The 22,146-nt window shown below is 36.5% G+C and overlaps 1 protein-coding gene across 1 annotated transcript in view; it reads left to right on the top strand.

Annotated features, from left to right (window-relative positions):
* The first annotated feature begins 668 nt into the window (after positions 1 to 668).
* ano10a (anoctamin 10a) overlaps positions 669 to 22,146 on the top strand; it is a 44,934-nt gene continuing 23,456 nt past the window's right edge. Inside the window, exons 1-12 of the mRNA XM_051721350.1 lie at positions 669 to 871; positions 3,550 to 3,700; positions 4,429 to 4,626; positions 4,887 to 5,021; positions 7,720 to 7,839; positions 8,196 to 8,529; positions 10,801 to 11,036; positions 11,206 to 11,261; positions 11,562 to 11,636; positions 11,774 to 11,956; positions 13,855 to 14,046; positions 16,556 to 16,684. Of these exons, the coding sequence (XP_051577310.1) occupies positions 3,562 to 3,700; positions 4,429 to 4,626; positions 4,887 to 5,021; positions 7,720 to 7,839; positions 8,196 to 8,529; positions 10,801 to 11,036; positions 11,206 to 11,261; positions 11,562 to 11,636; positions 11,774 to 11,956; positions 13,855 to 14,046; positions 16,556 to 16,684 (1,797 nt within the window). The 5' untranslated portion in view covers positions 669 to 871; positions 3,550 to 3,561. The remainder of the gene's footprint in view (positions 872 to 3,549; positions 3,701 to 4,428; positions 4,627 to 4,886; positions 5,022 to 7,719; positions 7,840 to 8,195; positions 8,530 to 10,800; positions 11,037 to 11,205; positions 11,262 to 11,561; positions 11,637 to 11,773; positions 11,957 to 13,854; positions 14,047 to 16,555; positions 16,685 to 22,146) is intronic.

Consider the following 22,146-nt stretch of genomic DNA (forward strand, 5'->3'; position numbering starts at 1 on the left):
TGTTCACTGCACACGTCTTGTTTAAATGCACAAATAACTGTATTTTCTTTCATGTTATAAACGCATTTATGTCATAAATAGCGATTATATATATATATATATATATATATATATATATATATATATATATATATATATTTAAAGCGTATTTGGGTTCATAGATGTCCATATGGTTAAATGACTCTCGATAAATGACTCACAATTGCATGAACATACTTCTCAGTTGTTCATTGTGGGTGGGTTTGGCCAGAGATTGTTTAGCATAGAAATTGGAACGCTCAACCAAGAAGCTCTGAGCGCCCAACGGTCAACGGATGTACAAAAGAAGTCCCGCCTTACAATTAAAAGAGCCAATCACCTTTCAGATACAGACATCGCCTGCCAATCATCTCGAAAATGCGCATGCGCATTAGCTATACAAGCCGGAAAAATTGCGTTTTTTAGCGCAATATGAGTTAAGCAAGCAAAAAAGTTTGATTCCAGTATTGTCATATTGTTTTTCTGATTTGAAATATATTCTTTGTACTTAATCTTGACCAACCGTTTTTGAGATTTTGGTCTTTCTGTATTCAAAAGGATAGGAGCTGCACTGGCATGACTGGAAATAGCCTCCCGATAGCGTTCCAAAGATGGCCGCCAGTGGACTGACTTGCTTGAAAGACTTTGGTGTGATCTAGCTGTGTCGTCTCGATGACGTGGAGGATCTCAAATCAAGGCTTAACTTTACACATCTCCGGCTCATTCGCTTGCATTAGAGGTCTATACATTCAATAAATCAATTTGCTTCAAATAGTCGGCCTCATATGGGCATTTAAACAGCAGGGCTGACATTTCTTTCGCTTTCCGGACAGCTGATCGACCGTGCAACTCTGTGAGTAGACAGTTTACATGTCAGTGGGGTTTTCAGGCCACGAATACGGCATGTATCATATATGCCATTTTATAAGCATTTAGGCTTTGCTAAGTGACAGTAAGAGTGTTCTTTGTTGGTTATTTATCCGTAAAAGTGTAAAAACTGGGATCACATATCGCACGTCTTTCGTGTGTTTTCTTAGCTGGGAGTGCATGTTAAGCTCCGCCCAGTGACGTGTCAATCAAACTCCTGTCAAACCCTTTTTATTAGTCAGGGCATAAACACGGAAATATGTTTACTGTAATGAGTATCACATACTGTGTTTATTGAGTTAATTACTGTATTGTTTTACATAGTCCTTTTGTAAAACAGGCTTTGTTATCCCCATGTTTACTTTGATATTAGCCTTCTTACCACACCTTTTTATGCAATGTTACTTTTCAGGTTTGTTTCTCAGTGGCACACATTTCAGGATTCATGCATCTTATTCAGATTGTTTATGTTATGTATAACATATACAGTACTACTTAATACATATTAGAAGATGAAGAGACAGGATGGGCTTCCATGTTATTGATGGATGGATGAATTTCTGTATAGCTGCACATCTTAAAGTATTAGCTACAAAAAACAAACAAACAAACAAACAAAAAAACTATTGAACATATGCCGCTGTCATCCCCTACCACCACTGTAACAAAATCTACATCTCTCTTTAAATCTACACAGGCTTTAAACAGCCTATAGACTAAACAGCAAAACATAATAAGTGAAACAATTATGAAGTGCAAAACAATTCATGAAACAGCAAAAAGTGAAAAGGTAATGTACAAAAATATCAAACCTTGACTGATAAATTGTATACATTTAAACCATAATAAAAATATGACAACTTGCTCCGACCTGATTTGTATGAAAAATACCCTTGTTCTGTGTTCTTCGTTTAAACTTTCGTTAAGATGTATTCAACTTTCATTTGGATAGTAGAATTCACAATTTTTTTTTTTTTTTTTTGAGTTTTGAGAAAGCACACATTGTGTAATTGGACTTTTGAATCACAACCTTATAGGCACCGACATATAACCCTTGTGACAACATCCATTTGTGACAACTAGCCCCGGTCTCCCCTATTTATTTATTTTTTCTTTTATAACATTTGACTGGGATATATTGGGAAAGAGATTCATTATTATATTTTACACACTGTAAAAATTAAATTGCATTTTATCCAGCTTATGGGGGTTTTTGATCACAGTTACATTATTTAAATTTCTTTTATCTACATAAAAACACATGTTAGTCCAACTATTTTCTCCCAAATGTTGTCCCAACTAGCCTAGCAGAGTTGTCTGAACAAATTATTTCATTTTAAACAATTTTGCTGATTTGAGAATTCCCAGAATGCGTTGCAACATGAATAAATTATGCGGTTTCATATTATAGGCTTCTGTTTTGCTGTTTATTTATTTTTATCCCCTTTTCTCCCCAATTTGGAATGCCCAATTCCCACTACTTAGTAGGTCTTGGTGGTGGCGCGGTTACTCACCTCAATCCGGGTGGGACAGCATTCTGAGACCGTCAATCTGCGCATCTTATCACGTGGCTCGTTGTACATGACACTGTGGAGACTCCCAGCATGTGGAGGCTCATGCGACTCTCCATGATCCACGCACAACTTACCACGTGCCCCATTGAGAGCGAGAACCACTAATCGCGACCACGAGGAGGTTACCCCATGTGACTCTACCATCCCCAGCGACCGGGCCAATTTGGTTGCTTAGGAGACCTGGCTGGAGTCACTCAGCACACCCTGGATTCAAGCTCGTGACTCCAGGGGTGGTGGTCAGCGTCAATACTCACTGAGCTACCCAAGCACCTATTTTTTGCTGTTTGATTACTTTATTTATGCTGTTATTGTTGTTGTTTTTTTGTTGTCACTGTTAGTCAGTTGTTGTGTGGTGATGTTAGGAGCTCATCTTTTACCTTAATGAGGTTTGTTGATTGTCACCTTTATTGAGGTTTGTGTGTTAAGGGTTGAGGTCTGTTGTGTGTCTATGTCAATCAACCATACCTTGCCTTGCAAGACGTAGCTTTCTTCAGAGGCAAAGATTGCAGTTTACTTCATGTAAAAGTAATTGAAATGGTGACAAAATGAAAGTTCTCGTGTAGTGAATTGATAATTGGCTGAACAAGTAATTAGTAGTTCTCTCAACAAGAATGTTTGCATTTAGTGAAGAAACAAATTTACATTGACTAAACAAAGCAATGCTACGGAGCACAGTTGTTGAGAGAACTCAAAAGACTAACTGCATCATGTTGCATTGATTTGTTTTTTAATTTTGCTCAACAGTTCTTTTTTACAGTGCATTGGATTTCATATAAAATATAATTGTATGCCTAGTAGGTATACAGAATTAAATAACATAATTATAAAGTCCTTATTCTTTTCAGTCAGCCCTATTAGAACTGTTATAAAGTGAAATATTGCATTATAAATGTTTTGCGGTAGCTTACTCATTTGCATAAGTCAACAGAAAACATTTTCATAAGCAGTTATGGATGCAAATAAGGTTTGATCTTTAAAATGTAAAAGGTTTGGTGTAACTTGAGCTTTTTCATCTGAGGCTTGAAGAGAGTGATATGTTTTATTTATGATTTGTTTCCCCTTTGCTTCTCTTCGTCTCTGTGTTACAAAGGGATCAGGAAAAATGCAAAGCGGCTTGTCGGTTTCTGACAGTGATGTCTTCTCGTTCACCCCTCTGGTGGTCCTGGAACTGGCTCATGACACTAAAGCAGAGGCCATCACATGGTTACTTAACAGGATCAGAGAAAAACAGCAGAATGGAGGTGAGACCCCTTGCATGTTACATCCAGGGATAGAGGTTGACAGGAACTGAACATTTTGTGAAATATCTACTTGCCTTTTGAGGTTGTCTCTGTCTGAAGTCCATTCTTTGTCCTTTGTGCCTCTGTCAGTGTTACTCAACCACTGATCCAACAATGTTTATGAACCCAGTCCTTCTGTATACTTCTTGCTTGCACCACTTGCCACTGATAAAAATGAACAACTTCATGTCAAAGGCAAGCTACACACTTCTATAAAGTCAAAGTCATTAGTCTAAGGCCATTTGGAAAAGATTGAGCACTTGGTACCCTAATTCTTTAAATAGTTCTAACAATACAGTGTTAAATAGAGACTGTAACTCACTCTATTTTTATTGTATTCAAACAATGAAACTTCCTAAAATGAAAAAAATACTTCTGTAAAGGTTCCTTCACCGAAAACGGAGACTTTTGAAAACACTCTCTATTACAGCACACTTTGAAAAACGATGATGTTAGGAAACTGAAAACGGAGTTTTCAGACAAAAATGGATTAGTGTGGATGTGGTCTTAGTCTACTATTTCATGCATACTTACTATACTATACTTTTTAGCTTGAAGTATTTACTTTAATTCAGAAAAGGATACTTTTTAATGCCAAATGTATGTAAGGATATCATTTATTAGTCAAATAAACCCATTCTTAGAGGTCAGTGAGGCTTTGCTAACATGTATGCTGTAATCTTTGACAGGAGCTGAGTTGTTGGTTGAGCAGCTCTTGTTTCCAGCTCAGGATGGTCAGAAGCCTAATCCAAATGTCTTTGTGGTGGGCTCCACGTTACAAAGGCTTTTAAATGGGGCTGAAGATGTAGGGATGTTTAAGGAGTTTCAAGATGGCACAATGCGAGGATTCACCTATGCCAACAGAGAAAGCTTCAAAGACTTTGAAGGTGAAGTTCAGTGATAACTGAATATGAAAACTGTTTTGTGTCTGGCTATATTGTTCATTTCACAATATAAAAAGCCATTTCTTTTGCGTTCTCAACTGCATATAAGAGATCCTCATAGCAGCTTTTAACAGATTTTTCTGACATAGGATATAGTATTCTGAATGAATTGGACAGTGCTGAACTCAGATGTGGTCCTGATTGTTGTATATCACTGTTGCTGTGCTCCCTGAGCTGTTGTTTTTTAATGTGTCTGCATTTAGGAGATGGTGATGGATTTCTCAGTGTTGCGGAGTGTCAATACATTATCAAACATGGGCTGGACACACTTAGGGCTAAGAGTGAAGAACATGTTCCAGGATACCCTAAACTAAAGCTGTACCCTGGAAAATCAGTTGGTATGCCAAGTCAAGTCAAGTCATTTTTATTTGTATAGCACTTTTCACAACACACATCATTTCAAAGCAGCTTTACAGAAGATCAGGCATTAACAGAAGATAAGTGTAATATCTATAATGTCTCAGAGTCATCATTGTGTAGTTTGATAAAATACGATTGTGTATTGTTTAAAAATAAGTAATTAAATAATAATTGTATTTATAACCCCAGTGAGCAAGCCGAAGTCGACGGTGGCAAGGAACACAAAACTCCATAAGATGTTGGTTAATGGAGAAAAATAACCTTGGGAGAAACCAGACTCACTGTGGGGGCCAGCTCCCCTCTAACTAACATCATGAATATAATGCCAATATTACTTATGTATAGTGCAAGTCATGGTTTAAAATTTGTAATCTAAGTGTTAAGGGCAAAAAAGATTTTGTTTGAACTGTAAGATTAATGACTAATGTCTTTGAAGTTCATCCTGGATTAACTGCAGAAGTTCACATAGATGCAATTGTCCTTGTTAGTTGGCTGATGAAAGGTTTTGTTGGCAATTAATTGATAGTCTATGTATTCCATTTCAAGAGTGTAGTCCATCATTAGACCGAGGTGATGTAGGCAGAGATCAGTTAGGCCCATTGCAGTTCAACCTGGCCAGTAATTTCGGTGAGGTCTATCCTAAGTCCAAGGTTCAGGCAATGGCATATGAAGTATTCCATGTTTTATGGTTGGAGTTGGCATCAGTTCATCCTCTGAAGTCCATCGTAATAGATTGAAGTGATGTTTGGCGGGCACCGGATGCTATTAGTCATCATCACAAAGCGACACGTAGCAGTGGAGTCCAACACGAAGCTGGATGGAGCTGGATTCAGCCGGTTCTGCTGACCTCAGGATAGGAGTCCTGAGGTTGAGACAAGGAAACAGATAGAATAATATTAGCATAGATGCCATTCAATTTATTGCAGAGTTATAGAATATTATCAATGTTTCTGGTTCCAGCAGACCTAACTAAAGCAGCCTAATTGTGAGTTGAAGGATAAATTAGGTGTAAGCCTGGCTAAATAGATGAGTCTTTAGTCAAGACTTAAACTGAGTGAGTGTGTCTGCATCTCGGACAGTGTTAGGGAGACTATTCCATAGTTTAGGAGCCAAATATGAAAAGGATCTCCTTTTGTGGATTTAAAGCGATTGGTAAGCGTGTTGTTGTAACCAACTGCATTAGGTCAATACATTAACTGCACAAAAATATTAACGTTCAAAAATATGCTTTTATTTGTATTGCTAAGTATCTAATGTTTGAAAACTAGTGCTCGACCGATATATAGGTCAGGACAATTAATCGGCCAATATTTGGCAATTATATAGCAATGATATTAACAAAACTGTTAGATTATTATTTCCAGTTCCAAAATGGACCAGAAAGTGTACTAAATCATCTTATTTATATTGATATAAAAGATTTTACACATTTTTGATTACTTGTGAAAAGGTTTACATTTATGATTTACTTAATTCAAAAAATCTGGGATTTAGATAAACAATATAAATATTGCTTTTGGTAATTTTAAAGTAATTGTTTGTTTGCTGGCTGATATGACAACCGAAAATGCCTGATAATACTGACATAAGATGAATAGGACACTGAGGAAAAAAAAAAGGAAAGCAGCTCTATTGAAAATACTAAACCGGTACCCTTGAAATCAACTTAATAAATGTATGTTTGAGATGGGAACATAATTATATTGCGTAAAGTCCAAGTAATATTCAACACAGTCATCTAAAAGTGATATGATCACATTGCAATGAAATGTTCAAATGGATTCAGACTTCTAACAGATGGTGTTCACTCAAAGTGATTTGTACTACATGCTCAGTTAACTTATTTAAAATGAGCTGATGCAACACAATTCTTTAGCATTTGTTCTCAACTTAATTTCATTGTGAACAATTCATCTATGTTCACTTAATCCAATTGTGTTTGGACTGTGTGAATAATATTTGTTGCAACAATGTATTGCTGAAACCAGGCAGGAGATTTCCAGTTCCCAGCATGCTTTGCACAGGACTGGATTAGGAGAGTACATTTAAAAATCAAGTGTTATTTTAATGTATTTCTACACAAAATGAAACAAGTAGGAGACTTGTTAGTGTTTAATGTTCTGTTATGTTGGGATTTTGAGGAGTTTCTGTCATGTTTATTTTTTTGGAGGTTACAATTGTGGAGAAGATTGGAGCTAATGGTTAGGTCAAGGTTGGATACATTACAATGGAAAATCATTGTGTATTGCTTTTCTCATAAATACTGAGTAATCACTAGTATAATGACTGATTTGTGATCTGAAAACTCTCAGCAGCACCATACCTGTCATACAGTACAAAAATATATACCATGTATAATATGCTAATGTGTTTGTTACTAGCTAGCTAGCTTCAAGTTTCAATAGAGTTATTTGAACAGATCAAATTTAAGTTAGGTTAACTCAGTTCATTTAGGTTATTCATTTAAGTATTTGAGTAGAGCCTAAATTTTAATTACATGTCAAATGAACTAATTCTCATTGTGTAGAACCATTGTCCATAGTTGAATGAAGTTAAACCAACAAAAACGAAATTTTCAGTATATTTGTTGTTAACAATAGTTCTGCTTTATTCACGTTTTTAAATGATTTTTAATTTTAAAGTGCAAGTTTAATGTTTGATTTAACTCTTTTCCAGTGCGGAGATTGCAGTCCAAAGGTGTCTTAGTCCAATATTTCCCTCTCCATGACAAAGAAGAGCTTAAGAGACTTTCTTTCTCTTGGTACAAAAAGATCAAATTGTCCCTCCAGCCACTGGGTGAGTCACTGTCTCTGTGTATGCTGGCAGCATGAACTTTAAACCCAACACTAGATCTTGTATCAGTTCTCTTGAGGTAATTTGCTGTTAAAAGAGTTTCACAAGAATTGTGGTTAAATAAGCAAGGATAAATAGATATTTGCCATATTTGGTTGATAGATATCATTTGTAGCAGTTCTTTTCTTGAATAAATGGGGGATTTCAAAGAATACTGTTGTCTTCTCTTTTGAATGCAAATTTTAAAAGCATAGGAGAGATGAACCTAAACCATACATTTGTTTTTGATTGCTAAAACCATGCAATACCATGATGCCCTGTAATATACTGAAGGTGTTCTCTTTGTGTCCATGATGTAGATGACATCAGGCATTACTTTGGTGAGGGTCTGGCACTCTACTTTGGGTTTCTGGAGTATTTCACGTTTGCCTTGGTACCCATGGCCTTTATTGGTATCCCTTACTACCTCTTTGACTGGGAGGACTATGATAAGTATGTACTGTTTGCTGTTTTCAACCTGGTGTGGTCTACGGTTTTCCTGGAAGTGTGGAAAAGATGCAGCGCTACATTAGCGTACGGTTGGGGGACGCTGAGCCGCAAGAAAGCGTTTGAAGAACCGAGGTCTGGATTTCATGGAGCTCTGGGCTTTAATCCAGTCACGGGCCGAGAGGAACCAGTCTACCCCAGCTCCAGGTACAATGTTGTGTTGTCAAAGTGTTGTCACAATGTATACTGGCAGAACAAATGGCATAGCTTCATTAAGACTGTATTAAAGGAATAGTTAACCCAAAAGTGAACATTTTGTAATCATTTACTCACTCTCAGGTCTCTCCAAACCTGATTTACTACAACTTTTGAACTCACAAGCAGAAATGTTGAAAAATGTGTAATAAAAGTGAATGGGGATTTGGGGGTTATTGAAAAAAAAAAAAAAAAAACTGTAATTAAAGCATCATAAATGCAGTCCTTACAGCTTGTGCACTATATTCCAAGTCTTTGTGTTCATCACGTAAAGCTATTGTAGAGACTCTTAGGAATATAGAGCATGAGTCTTATGCACTACTTTAATGATACGTTTATGTCCTTTTTTGTCATTTTAGACAGCCCTTAAAGGGGTCATGACATACCTTTTTTATAATTCTAATGTCACTTTTAATATTAGTATGTTTTTTGCACAAAAAACAGTGATATATTTGTAAAACATGATCATTTTCCACCCTCATTCTGACCCTCTGTCAGAGTGCTGCTTCTCCTTTAAGACTTGACAGTAAATGCCCACTGTTATGATTGGCTCTCTGCTCTTGACTGACCTGCTCTCTCTACTTGCCATCTCACTGCTTACTGCCACTGAGCAGGCTACGGAAGTGATTAAAAGTAAAGTAGGCATTGATGTGTTGTTGTGGAGGCGGTCAAATCCAATTGTCTACCACAGTGTGACATCACAAAATGGAGGATGTAGAGAACGAGTCATTTTGGCATCTTAGTTTCAACAAATGCTTTTTTTTTTCCGTGAAGAGGAAGTCTTGAGTTCTGAAACTTACCGTGTTTTTATAGTACAATGTCCTCTTATATGTCAAAAGATTCTTCATGTCATGACACATTTTAAGCTGAAGTATGTAACTTTTCCAGTGTTAAAATACTTTCTTCTATTCCAGCTTAAGCAGAGACAACTACAAGTAAGCCATTAAGTGGTGAATTTTTATCGAAAACTGTAAACAATGTCTTTGTGGCGCTATAAAAATGTGTGTGTTTGTTTTGAGTGACCCGCTTAGACCAGCCCCAACAACGTTACTCAACCAATGGTGTGAGTTGTGGGCAGCACTATCTGACTGTCTGAACAACAGCAGACGTGTGGAATATTCGAAATGCTGTTTTAAAAACATTGTTTATTTTTGCAATTCCGTCACCGAAATTACATACTTGAGCTTTAAACTCCATTTAGGTCCATTATATGCAAAAGAGTAGCCAGTACATTCTTCAACATTTCTCATTTTGTGTTCCTCAAGAAAGATATTCCAGGGATAGTTCACCCAAAAATGAACATTCTCTCATAATTTACTCGCCCTCATGCCATCCCAGATGTGTATGACTTTCTTTGTTCTGCTGAAGACAAACGAAAATGTTAAGAAGAACATTTCAACTCTGTAGGTCCATACAATGCAAGTGAATGGTGACCCAAATTTTGAAGCTCCAAAAAACAAACAAAGGCAGCATAAAAGTAATCAATATGACCCCAGTGGTTTAATCCATGTCTTCAGAAGTGATCTAATAAATGTTTTGTGAGAACAGACAAAAATATACTCCTTTTTTTACTGTATATTTTGCCCATTGCAGTCTCTAGGCATGATCATGATTTCAGGCTTGATTACACTTCTTAGTGCTTGACACATGAGCAGAGCGCTAGATGGCTCTAGGAAGTGTAATCAAGCTTGAAATCATGATCACCAAAGATTCAGGTTTTGTAGTGAAAAGGAGTTATATTTTGGTCTGTTCTCACCCAAAACAGATTGGATCTGTTCAGGAGGATTGGATTAAAACACTGGATTCTTATTATTAAGAGGGATTACATTTATGTGCTTTTTTGGAGCTTCAAAATTTGGGTCACCATTTACTTTCATTGTAAGGACCTACAGAGCTGAGATATTCTTCTAAAAATCTTAGTTTGTGTTCTGCAGGAGAAAGTAAGTCATACACATCTGGGATGGCATGAGGGTGAGTAAATGATGAGAGAATTTTTATTTTTGGGTGAACTATTCCTTTAAGCACATCTCTATTACTTTGGTTTGCTTGTTTTGTTGGCCTTCGGGATGCCATGATGGAGACTCATTTGATGTGTTCAGGTTTATTAAATTGACTGATAATCCATAGAAATACCTAGATTCAATCAACATTAGGAAACATGAGCATCACAGAAAATGAGTACATGCTAAGCTTGTTTTGACTGTGTTTGTGTTCCCACGACAGGCGTCAGTTGAGGATATATTTGGCATCGGTTCCTTTCGTACTGCTGTGCCTGTATTTGTCCTTTTACGTGATGATGGTCTACTTTGACATGGAGAACTGGGCCATAAGTATATACAATGAAAACCCAAACTTCGCGACCACCATTCTGCTGTTTGTTCCCAGTATCATCTACGCTGTTGTCATCGAGATCATGAACTTATTGTATCGCTATGCAGCGGAGTTTCTCACAAATTGGGGTGAGAATGGAATTCTGTAATTGTCTATAAATCATTTTTGTATGTGATTTTGCTGTAATATCATGTAAGTGCTATAAATGGCTCACAACAATTGTTATGTAACACTTAAAATTCATTTAAGATGTTGCATCTCATCATAGTGCTTAATTCATGTTTTTTTGTACTTCAGAAAACCACAGACTTGAGTCATCATTTCAAAATCACCTCGTGCTCAAGGTTTTAGTGGTATGCTATAAAGGTTTCTTTAGTGTCTTCATACTTTACATAGTCTTTTTAACGGCATGTGATGATAATTATTGTTGTTAATTAACTGAAGGTTCAGCTATTGAAGAATGATTTCCAAACATTTTGTTGGGTTTGGGAGATTGTCTTATAATTTAGCATAAAAATGTATAGTTTATTTTACCTTGTTCTTTGCTGAGATAGTTCACAGAGAACTTATTTCTGTCTGCAATATGAAAATTATGCTTTTTTTCAATGTGCACATTTAATCTAAATTTTTTTAATATCATCTCTTGTTTCCAGTTTAACTTCGTAAACTGCTTTGCCTCTCTTTTCTATATTGCTTTCGTCATGCAAGACATGGTGCTTTTGAGACAGGTAAGTGTTTCAGTCAGAGCGCAACTGCTTAGATGAGCAACAAATCACATGTAGCTTTAAACAGTGATTCATAAGAAGCCTTACTTGTGCTTTGGAAGTAATGTACTCTTGGATTTGGCCTGTGTTTGTGGACTTAGAGTTTGGCCACCCTGCTCATCACCTCTCAAATCCTGAACCAAGTGATGGAGGCCTTCCTGCCATACTGGTTGCAGAGGAGGAGGAACAAGAAGGTTCATAAGAGGATGAGGAGGCTGATGGGTGATAAAGAGCTCCCCCTCCTGGAACAAGTTCAGCTGGAGACTGACATGAACACATATCTGGTAAATTCCTGCTGAATGTCTTGACTTTCTCGACGTTTGAAATATGTTGAGGATATATTGTGCAATGAATGGGTAGTATCACCAAGAATAGATAGCTTACATATTATAGATGGAAGATTAAGAATTTGTGTGTAAACTCTTATGATATTCGCATATTTTTAGAATATTTATCTTCTCTTGGCTCATTGAAAGGCTGTGTTTTCTAAATGGACTCTACAGATGGTTTTTGTTCCCCTGAAGTTCTCAGATAATGTTAGTCAAGGTTTCTTGGACCAAAACAGTCATTTAGTTGTACATAACCATTTTCCACTAACTCTAACACTTAGATTAAAACCATCTATTTTCCCAATGTACGTTTAAGACTATACGTCTTATCCTTCACATGCTATCGGAATTATCTTAAATACGAGTTTCCCACTCGGAAGTTGAACATGAACAACCCCGCAAGTCCTAGTTACGACTGGGAAACTCTGAGATAATTTGGATACTCGAGTTTCCGATTTTGGAGGAGTCTTAAACTTTCAACATGGCGGAGGAGAGTACGGTTTCTGTAGAGAATGGCAGCTTTTATTCATTTTTCTACAAACAGCTCATTTTAAGCGCTTGCCATTTCGGTGATATTCATTTATGGTTTGGATGGATTTGGGAGGAGGCTTTGTGTTATGAACTTTGGACTACAGTGTGTACATAAAACTCTAATTTCAAAAGGGCAAGAAAAAAACTGTTTTACAAACTAAGTATATGATTTACTCACATATTGATATTCTGTGAGTGAACTGTTAGGATATTCATGGCATGGGTCAATTACATGACACTCATATTTTTGTGCTGATATATTACATTATTAGACTACAAATTCAATTTATACAAAAATGACTTAAATACACCTTCTATGATGAACATGTTTTCAATTTCAATTTAATAATAATTAATTTCGATATTTTTTGTGGGGCTTAATGTAAATAATTGTTTAGGTGATTTAACTGTACAGAGATAGGGGAAAAAATCAGATTAAAAATCTTAAATTATTGGACAAATAAAAGTAGGAATAAGTAGTTTTGCATAATTTATTGATTTATTTATTAAACAATGGAAAAATATATTTTTTAAATATTATACCCTTATATACAGTAATACCCTCATGACTGTGTATCTCAAGGTCATAATGTTTTTTTTAATTTTTTATCATATATTTTAACCTTTTTATTAAAAAGCACATTTTGTTCAGGTAAAATGAAGTAACCCTAAGAAAACGTCCTGATATTCATGACACCAAAATTCTTTATATACTTGTAAAAAAATATATATATATATATATTTGAATACTTTTTATTTATTTTTAAATAATGATTACATTGTTCACAGTCATGTACACAAGTCATCATGAATCATGTATTTAAGGTGCAAGTATTTCATTACTCTTTACTTGATGGTTACACCCAGGGCCATTTCTGAGCATATGGGGGCCCTATACGAATTCCTACAAGGGAGTCATTTATAAATGACTGTAAATGACAATAAATAACTATTTAAAAAAATAAAATAATAATATATATATATATTCTTTGTGGGGCCCCCTGGTGACTCGGGGGTCCTGAGCAGCCGCTTATATCGCTCGAAATGGCCCTGGTTACAAAAAATGATATTTGCATTTTTTTATAAATATAAAAAATTTAAACATTTGATGAAACGAACGATTACATTTCTAAGAACTTGGTACATGTGTTTTAAACTAGATTTGTAAAAGTTTTCTCCTATAAGCATTACAGACATACTTATTTGTCATTGAATCTCATACATTTGTTGAAGAATAATTGTGTTCTCTTTGCTCAATGAAAGGGCATTGTGTTTATTAAAGGCAAACCTGCTAATCCGTCTGAAATAACTTTGACCATCAGGGAACATTTGATGATTACCTCGAGCAGTTCCTGCTGTTCGGCTATGTGAGTCTGTTCTCCTGTGTGTACCCCCTGGCTGCTGTGCTGGTGGTGCTGAATAACATTACTGAGGTTTACTCTGACGGCTTCAAGATGTGCCACGTCTTCAAGCGTCCCTTCTCTGAACCAGCCTCAGACATCGGAGTGTGGCAGGTGAGAAAACCTCATGTGAAAGTCTCACATCCAGAAGAGCCGATAATGTATTGTGCTTTAAAGAAAGAGAAACGAACCAAAATAGAGAAAAAGAAAGAGAAACAGAAAGAAAGAAATAGAGAAATGTATAATTCTGTAAAACATGGTATAATCTGATAGACTTCACTAATTGTACAGAGGAAAAAAAAGCTTTGTTGAATCATAATAATAATGGGATTTGTCATCTGGATTTTTGTATTAATAAAAATCAATGGTAAAATAAAAGAAATATTTGGACACATCCAGAAAAGACCAAAGTGCTTTATAAAACTGTATTAATATCCAGTACCAGTAAAAGTTTGCACAGACTTACTCATTCCTTATTATTTAAGAAATAATGAATCCAAATATTAAAATGGTCATTTATTTATTCATCCTTATTTTATTCCTGTAGTATGTTCCACATTTAGAGTAAATGTCATCAAAACTATGAAATGACACAAATACAAGTGTAGAAATTATGTATTGACCAAAACAACCAAACATAATATCTTATAGACTTATATACAGTTGTGCTCAAAAGTTTGCATACCCTTGGAGAATTGGTAATATATGTACCATTTTTAAAGAAAACATGAGTGAGCAGGCAAAACACATTTCTTTTATTTCTTATGGGATTCATATTCAACTGTAGGTTATAACAGAATGGCACAATCATGAAACAAAACATGGCAACAATGAAAAAAATGAAATGACCCCTGTTCAAAAGTCTGCATACCCTTAGTTCTTAATACTGTGTATTGCCCCCTTTAGAATCAATGACAGCGTTCAGTCTTTTGTAATAGTTGTCTATGAGGCCCCACATTCTTGCAGGTGGTATAGCTGCCCATTCGTCTTGGCAAAATGCCTCCAGGTCATGCAAAGTCTTTGGTCGTCTTGCATGAACCGCACGTTTGAGATCTCCCCAGAGTGGCTCGATGATATTAAGGTCAGGAGACTGTGATGGCCACTCCAGAATCTTCACCTTTTTCTGCTGTAACCACTGGAGGGTCAACTTGGCCTTGTGCTTAGTGTCATTGTCGTGCTGGAAAGTCCAAGAGCGTCCCATGCGCAGCTTTCGTGCAGAAGAATGCAAATTGTCTGCCAGTATTTTCTGATAACATGCTGCATTCATCTTGCTATCAATTTTCACAAGGTTCCCCGTGCCTTTAGAGCTCACACACCCCCAAAACATCAGTGAGCCACCACCATGTTTCACAGTGGGGATGGTATTCTTTTCACCATAGGCCTTGTTGACCCCTCTCCAAACATAGCGCTTACGGTTGTGACCATAAAGCTCTGTTTTGGTCTTGTCACTCCAAATTACAATGTGCCAGAAGCTGTGTCAAGGTGTTGTCAGGCATATTGTAACCGGGCTTTTTTGTGGCATTGGCGCAGTAAAGGCTTTTTTCTGGCAACTCAACAATGCAGCTAATTTTTGTTCAAGTATCGTCGTATTGTGCTCCTTGAAACAACCACACCGTCTTGTTCCAGAGCAGCCTGTATTTTGCCTGAGGTTACCTATGGGTTTTTCTTTGTATCCACAACAATTCTTCTGGCAGTTGTGGCTGAAATCTTTCTTGGTCTACCTGACCTTGGCTTGGTATCAAGAGATCCCCGAATTCTCCACTTCTTAATAAGTGATTGAACATTACTGACTGGCATTTTCAAGGCTTTGGATATCTTTTTAAATCCTTTTCCATCTTTATAAAGTTCCATTACCTTGTTACGCAGGTCTTTTGACAGGTCTTTTCTGCTCCGCATGGTTCAGTATCTAGCCTGCTCAGTGCATCCACATGAGAGATAACAAACTCATTGACTATTTATACACAGACACTAATTGCAATTTAAAAAGCCACAGGTGTGGGGAATTAACATTTAATTGCCATTTAAACCTGTGTGTGTCACCTTGTGTGTCTGTAACAAAGCCAAACATTCAAGGGTATGTAAACTTTTGATCAGGGCCATTTGGATGATTTCTGTTATCATTATGATTTAAAAAGGAGCCAAACTACTATGTGTTAATAAATGGCTTCATATGATCACTATCCTTAAATAAAAGACTAAAGTTTTTTTGCATGATCAGTCATATTTTCAAAAACAAAGCCAAAATTTCACAATTTCTGCCAGGATATGCAAACTTTTGAGCACAACTGTATCTTATCTTTTATTGGTTTACAAAACTAATTTCAAGCATTTCAAGGGATAGTTCACCAAAAAATTTTCTATCATTATTTACTAACCATCATGTTGTTCCAAATCCATATGACTTGGAATCATGGAACATACAAGTTGAATGAAAGGGGAAACAAAAAAAAAAAGGAGATGTTAGGCAGAATATTAGACATCTTTAGACACCATTCAATTGTATTGAACATTGGGTCAAAAGGTCTTTAAGATCATAAGAAAGATGCAGTCAAGTCTGTCCAAACTTTTACATGGTAATGTATACAATAAAAATTCTTTAACATTTGGACTTTTTTTCTTTCAGCTGGCATTCGAGACGATGAGCATTATTGCTGTGGTGACCAACTGTGCCTTAATTGGTTTGTCCCCACAAGTCAAAGCATACTTCCCTGAATCAGAGACCCAGCTGATCCTCATTGTGGTGGCTATAGAGGTAATGATATGTTCTCTTTTCTCACACCCTTGAACTTATGGCTCCCTTATGCAATGGACTATTTGGTCCATAAGGTGGCATGAGTGAGCTGTTTGTCTGCTGTTTATGAGTATTAAAGAGTGCTAGCCTTGGCTGTAGTCCTTGTTTCCTTTACCACCATCCTGATGGTTTGGATAATGCAGGAAACCGAGAGTGTTGGACCTTGTCAGTTTGTGTAACTAAGTAAAACCCAGAACCTCACCACCGTGTAGATCCAGTCCATATGGGTTAACGTCAGAAGGAAACAGGAGGTTTAGTAAAGCTTTTCTGCTGGCCTTAGGAGACCCACTCAAAATAACTGACCCAAACACACACTCACGCACAAACACACTAGAGACTTGTGTTTTGGAGAGAGACAAACTAGAACTGCTGATATTCTGTGTGAATCTGGTGGGGATCTGGGGAGGAATTCATTGTGCCGTGTCTTGTTTTCCGCTAATTAAACTTCACAGTAATCACTGGAGTTGTAATTAGGCCGTTTATTATTATTATTATTATTATTTGCGCACAGCATTAGTGTTCCATGACAGAATTTTAAATAAAACTGAAAACCAGGAGTGTTGTGGGAATATGAAGGAATCAAGAAGAAGCAGAGGCTGTGGTCTTTCTGGTTAGTGTCTAGTTTTTATTTGCATTCTACAAAATTACTTCTACCAGAAAGACTCAGAAAACAAAAGTGAAACCTGTTTATTTTGTGACAGTATAATGAAGCGTTCTTGCTTAAACCGTTAGATCCTGCTGGAGTAAATTGGCCGGGGTGAGAAGCTTACCCCAGATCATTGGGACAGGGACCCAAACTGGTGGCCCTGGGGCAGTGGAGGGTGAATGTAAACGTTGGCACACAGAAAGCAGTAAAATTGCAGGCTGTTAGTGGATTTTTAAAACGGAAGCTACATTCAGGGTTCCCATGGACATGGAAAACCTAGAAATACCAGGGACTTTTTAAAATAGTTCATTACAGGCAAGGAAAAGTCATGGAAATTTCAATAGCAAATAGATATTCTTCTAGTTTTGCTCAGCTAAAAAAAATGTAATTGGCTAGAAATTGCTCATTGCTTGTCCAATCCCTGTAAAATTATTTGTAAAAATCCTAATCCATTAGTCACGAATGACTGGAAAAGTCACGGAAATTATTTATTAATTGGTCAAAAGGTGTAGGAACACTGTATATTATAATTGATTGAGAATGAATGAACGAATGGCTGGATCTATCCCAAAAATGATATTAATTACTTTTTTTCTTCCATTGAATACAATAGTAAATGTTAGGCAGAATGTTAGCCTCAGTCAACATTAACTTTCAAAGTAAGGAGAAAAGCTGCATTCAAAGTTAATGGTGACTAAGGCTTTCTTTTATGTTCCACAGAACAGAGGTTTGAAACAACATGGGTGAATAATCACAAAATTGTTATTTGTGGATGAAGTACTTTTTTTTTTTTTTTCATTGCATAGCTTATTTAAACACAAAACATCTCAGTTTTGTGTTTATATAAGCAGTTTCTTTATATGTCAGACTGAAGGTTATCTGGGCACAGTGGATATGGTCAGTGGAAGGATGTCCTACCTGCGATTTGAACCGGCAACATTTGAGTCCCTGAAGATGAGCAGTTATCTTGAGCTTCAAGACTTGGCCCCAATTACACCTTTCGTTAACATGTGTTTTATATCTGGGTAGTATCTGGATATATTGTAACTGGATTGCAGTCAAATGTGTCTCCACTGTGAATGGTAAGAGATCCAATCAAAGTTACACTTGCAAAATGGAAAACGCTACATACATATTACATCCATGGCTGTAGTAACAGAAAATACTCCATCTTTTAGTGACTTTTTAAAACTTTGATGGATAACTCAAATGCTTTGCATCACTTTGACAGTCAGGGTTTCTCCTTCATTGAAAATATTTTGGCGGCTACCAAAGCAAAATTTTGGGTCGGTGAAAGCAAATATAATAATATTAATTTTGCGTTCGGCACTTTGCAAGTGCTAAATATGCTTCTCATCTGAAACGCGTGAGTGAAGCCTGGTTTCACGTGAATGTTGCACATTCAATAAATAATTAAACTTTGCACAAGCCACGTAGTGATTAGAAAACAGGAGAGAGATGCGAGTGAGTGGAATTTGAGAAGAGAGACCATATGTTCCAAGTGTATTCCAGTGGAATAATCCATGGGATATTGTTCAATGTTGGGTGACAAGATTGCAGAATGGCTGTGTCTGTTGTGTTCTTCACATTGCGATGGCAGAATAAACAGAAAAAGGCAAGAAACAGCAATACAGCACTTTAGCAACAGATGACTGTAGCGTTAATAATGAACACTACTTAAATTTAACACCTTCTTTGAATGTGGTCAGAATCCGTTCCTCACCACCTCTGAATGTGGTTTCAGTGATTCAGTCACAATTCGATCACAATGCATTTGAGTGCATTTACACCTGTCATTTAATGCGGTCAAGTGCTACCCGATAACGCTTGATAAATCTTTAAGCTCTGAGGGTGTTTTTAAAGATTTCTTGTTCCAGTGGCATACCCAAAATTAAAGGCTTATAACTCGACAAAAAAACAAACAAAACAAAAACAAGGAGGCTCAAGTGTTGGCACCACTGTAAAGAAAACTTTAAAAAAGTTAAAGATATAGATTATGATATTCTGAGACTCTCAGCCTATGAAAGAAAAATCACACACAAAAAAACTTATTCCAAATACTTTTTTTTTATTATTATTTTTCTTATTTGACATTATATACCACTGGGTGTAAATAAGGTGGCTGCTTTTGTTTTGTTCCAAATCATGTCAGCTGTAAAATATACAATTTTCAGGTTGATATGACAAAGCAATAAAAAAAAAAAAGTTCTAGCATTGCAAAAATTTATCCTTGTGTACAAAAACATCTCCATGTGTCCAAAAGCCTCTCCAAACAATCAAAACATAATAATTGTAAGAACTAATTACACATGCAAAGACAACAATGTCTAAAGTTTTGCATAGCATGCAGACATGATTTTAGTAATGAGATTTCACAGAATGAGTGCCATTTGACTCTATGAATCTGCATCATTGAGTCTGTGTCATGTACTTTGCGCCATCTCCTGGTGGCCATATGTAACAGTCACCAATCACATGTCTCTCAGCCCAAATATGGATGATTTTTTGAAATGATCTGACCCCAATCTGATTGGTTTAGCGTCCATGACGCTACATCATTTCCGATGACATCATCTGATCCAGGAAAGCTAACGGGTTTTCAGCCAGATTGCCAGATAGCCAGATGCTGTGTGCACTTTGTGCTTTGTGTGGATTATCTAATGATCTATGCATCCGATTACCTTGTGTGGGCTCGTTTGAAAGATAATCGCCTCCTCTAAGTAATATGTGATCTTTTATGTTCTGTTTATTTTTTATGCCCATCTGAGCTTAAAGGTTAAATGCAAGATTAAATGGGGCCACATTGTGCCAATATATGGAGATTCTCTGTTATTAACACACTGTACTGTCTGTGAGTGTATGTTCACATTATTGTGTCTGTTAAATTTAGCTCACATTTTGAGTAGCAGATCACATTCTCTGTCTGTTATTCAGTGCTTCTCAAGGCTGTCTTTATACTTTGTATTGATCTGTTAGTTCATTAAGTGGAGTGAGCAGGGATTAGCATTGAAGAGTTGAGAGTGTTTGAGTATGGATCACTTCCAGAATCAGTAAAACAACATTACAGAGTCTTATCCATGACAACGTGATGTATAACAACAGAGGAGGTCAGGACAAACAATTAAATAGTTTATATTATTGCACAATATGGCAGGATGTTGATAATGTCTGATTAAAAACAAATGTCAGTTTAAAGATTTTTTGAAGATGATTCAAGGGGGTTTGGGATGGTTGCAATGTGTTGCTAAGTGGCTGGGAGGGTGTTCTTTGTGGTTACTAAGCCCAAGTCTAAAGAGCCACCCCCAAGTCTCTATGATGTTCTGGTCTCTAGATATGGCTCGTTCATATCATCATTTACTCACTCTCATGTTTTTCAAAACCCGTATGATTTTTTTTCTTCAATGGAACACAAAAGGAGATGTTAGGCAGAATGATAGCCTCAGTCAACATTCAATTTCACTTTTTCATAATGTACAATGAAAGTGAATGGTGAATGAGGCACACCAATGAACATTCTGCCTCCTTTGGTGTTCCACGTAACACAATTATTTTGGGTGTACTATCCCTTAAAATAGAGAGAAATATGAATTTGTTGTTTTTGTTGCATAAGTAAGCAAATGATCCAAAAAACAAATACAAAAATAATCTCTGTGATTTCAAAGGTCATCTTTGGATGATGGTTAATGCAAATGTCTCGACGCTTTGTTATCTCTGCTTTACTTTGCCTTTATGTGCACTGTCATGGGATAACGGCAGAATGAATCAGAGAGGTTTGTGATTGCACATGTGTGTGTGTGTCTTTGCTGGTATTTCTCAGAGCCGTGACTGCTGCCTATTTTTGGGCCATTCAATACTCAGGTAATTACATGATGACTTGCCTCAGAGAGCAGTAACTAGGCAACAGTGTAGCCACGGTGACAGAAGACGTTGAAGGATCAGGAAGAACTGAAAAGCTTGATAGAAGGGAGGCTGACTGTGACCTCAGAGAGAGAGAGAGAGAGAGAGAGAGAGAGAGAGACTTGTCTATTGGTTTAGTTGCACACTAAGGGGCAAATTCACTAAACAGTTGTCCTACTTTTGCGAGCCAAATTTCAGCACAGAAACCTGTCTTATTCACTAGCCACCCACAATACAGTTTAACTAGGCACTAAATGTGCTGAAAAGCGCTGTGCTGTATATAAGTCATTGTGATTCTTTTCAATGCAAATTCTGTGTAAATTGGGCTTGTTATATATTGCGCTTTATTCACAAAATTCTGTGCTGTTTTCCTGAACCAAATAAACTTGAGCTTATACCATCCGCAGAAAGCAGGTGGTACACAGAATTTAAATAATAAGATGTTTGTGTTGATCTTGGCAGCAGTAATTCATCAAATATTGAGTGTTTTAATGGCCATATATCCTTCTTTAATTTGTATGTTCACAGGAAATGCAGAACTACCCTCAAAAAAGGATTTTTACTGCTTGCTCAATTTACTTAATTAAAATTAACTAAAGCAATTACAGCACTGATGAAACTGAGTATTTCCATTTCCTAGCATGCTAAGCATGGGAATCGAGAGGGAGAGTAAATGTTAAATTTTAGTGTTATTTAATGTGTTTTTGTGCAAGATGAGTATGAAGGGGGATACTTGTTAGGGTTTAATGTTTTACTATGTTGAGATATAGAAGAGTTTCTGTTATTTTGGAGTTTTGGGGGTTATTGTAATGGTGAAGAGTGGAGCTTGAGCTAACGATGAGGATAGGTAGATGTCTTAAAAAATTGATTGATTGCTTCT

The sequence above is a fragment of the Myxocyprinus asiaticus genome, chromosome 16, assembly GCF_019703515.2.
Source record: "Myxocyprinus asiaticus isolate MX2 ecotype Aquarium Trade chromosome 16, UBuf_Myxa_2, whole genome shotgun sequence".
NCBI lineage: Eukaryota > Metazoa > Chordata > Actinopteri > Cypriniformes > Catostomidae > Myxocyprinus > Myxocyprinus asiaticus.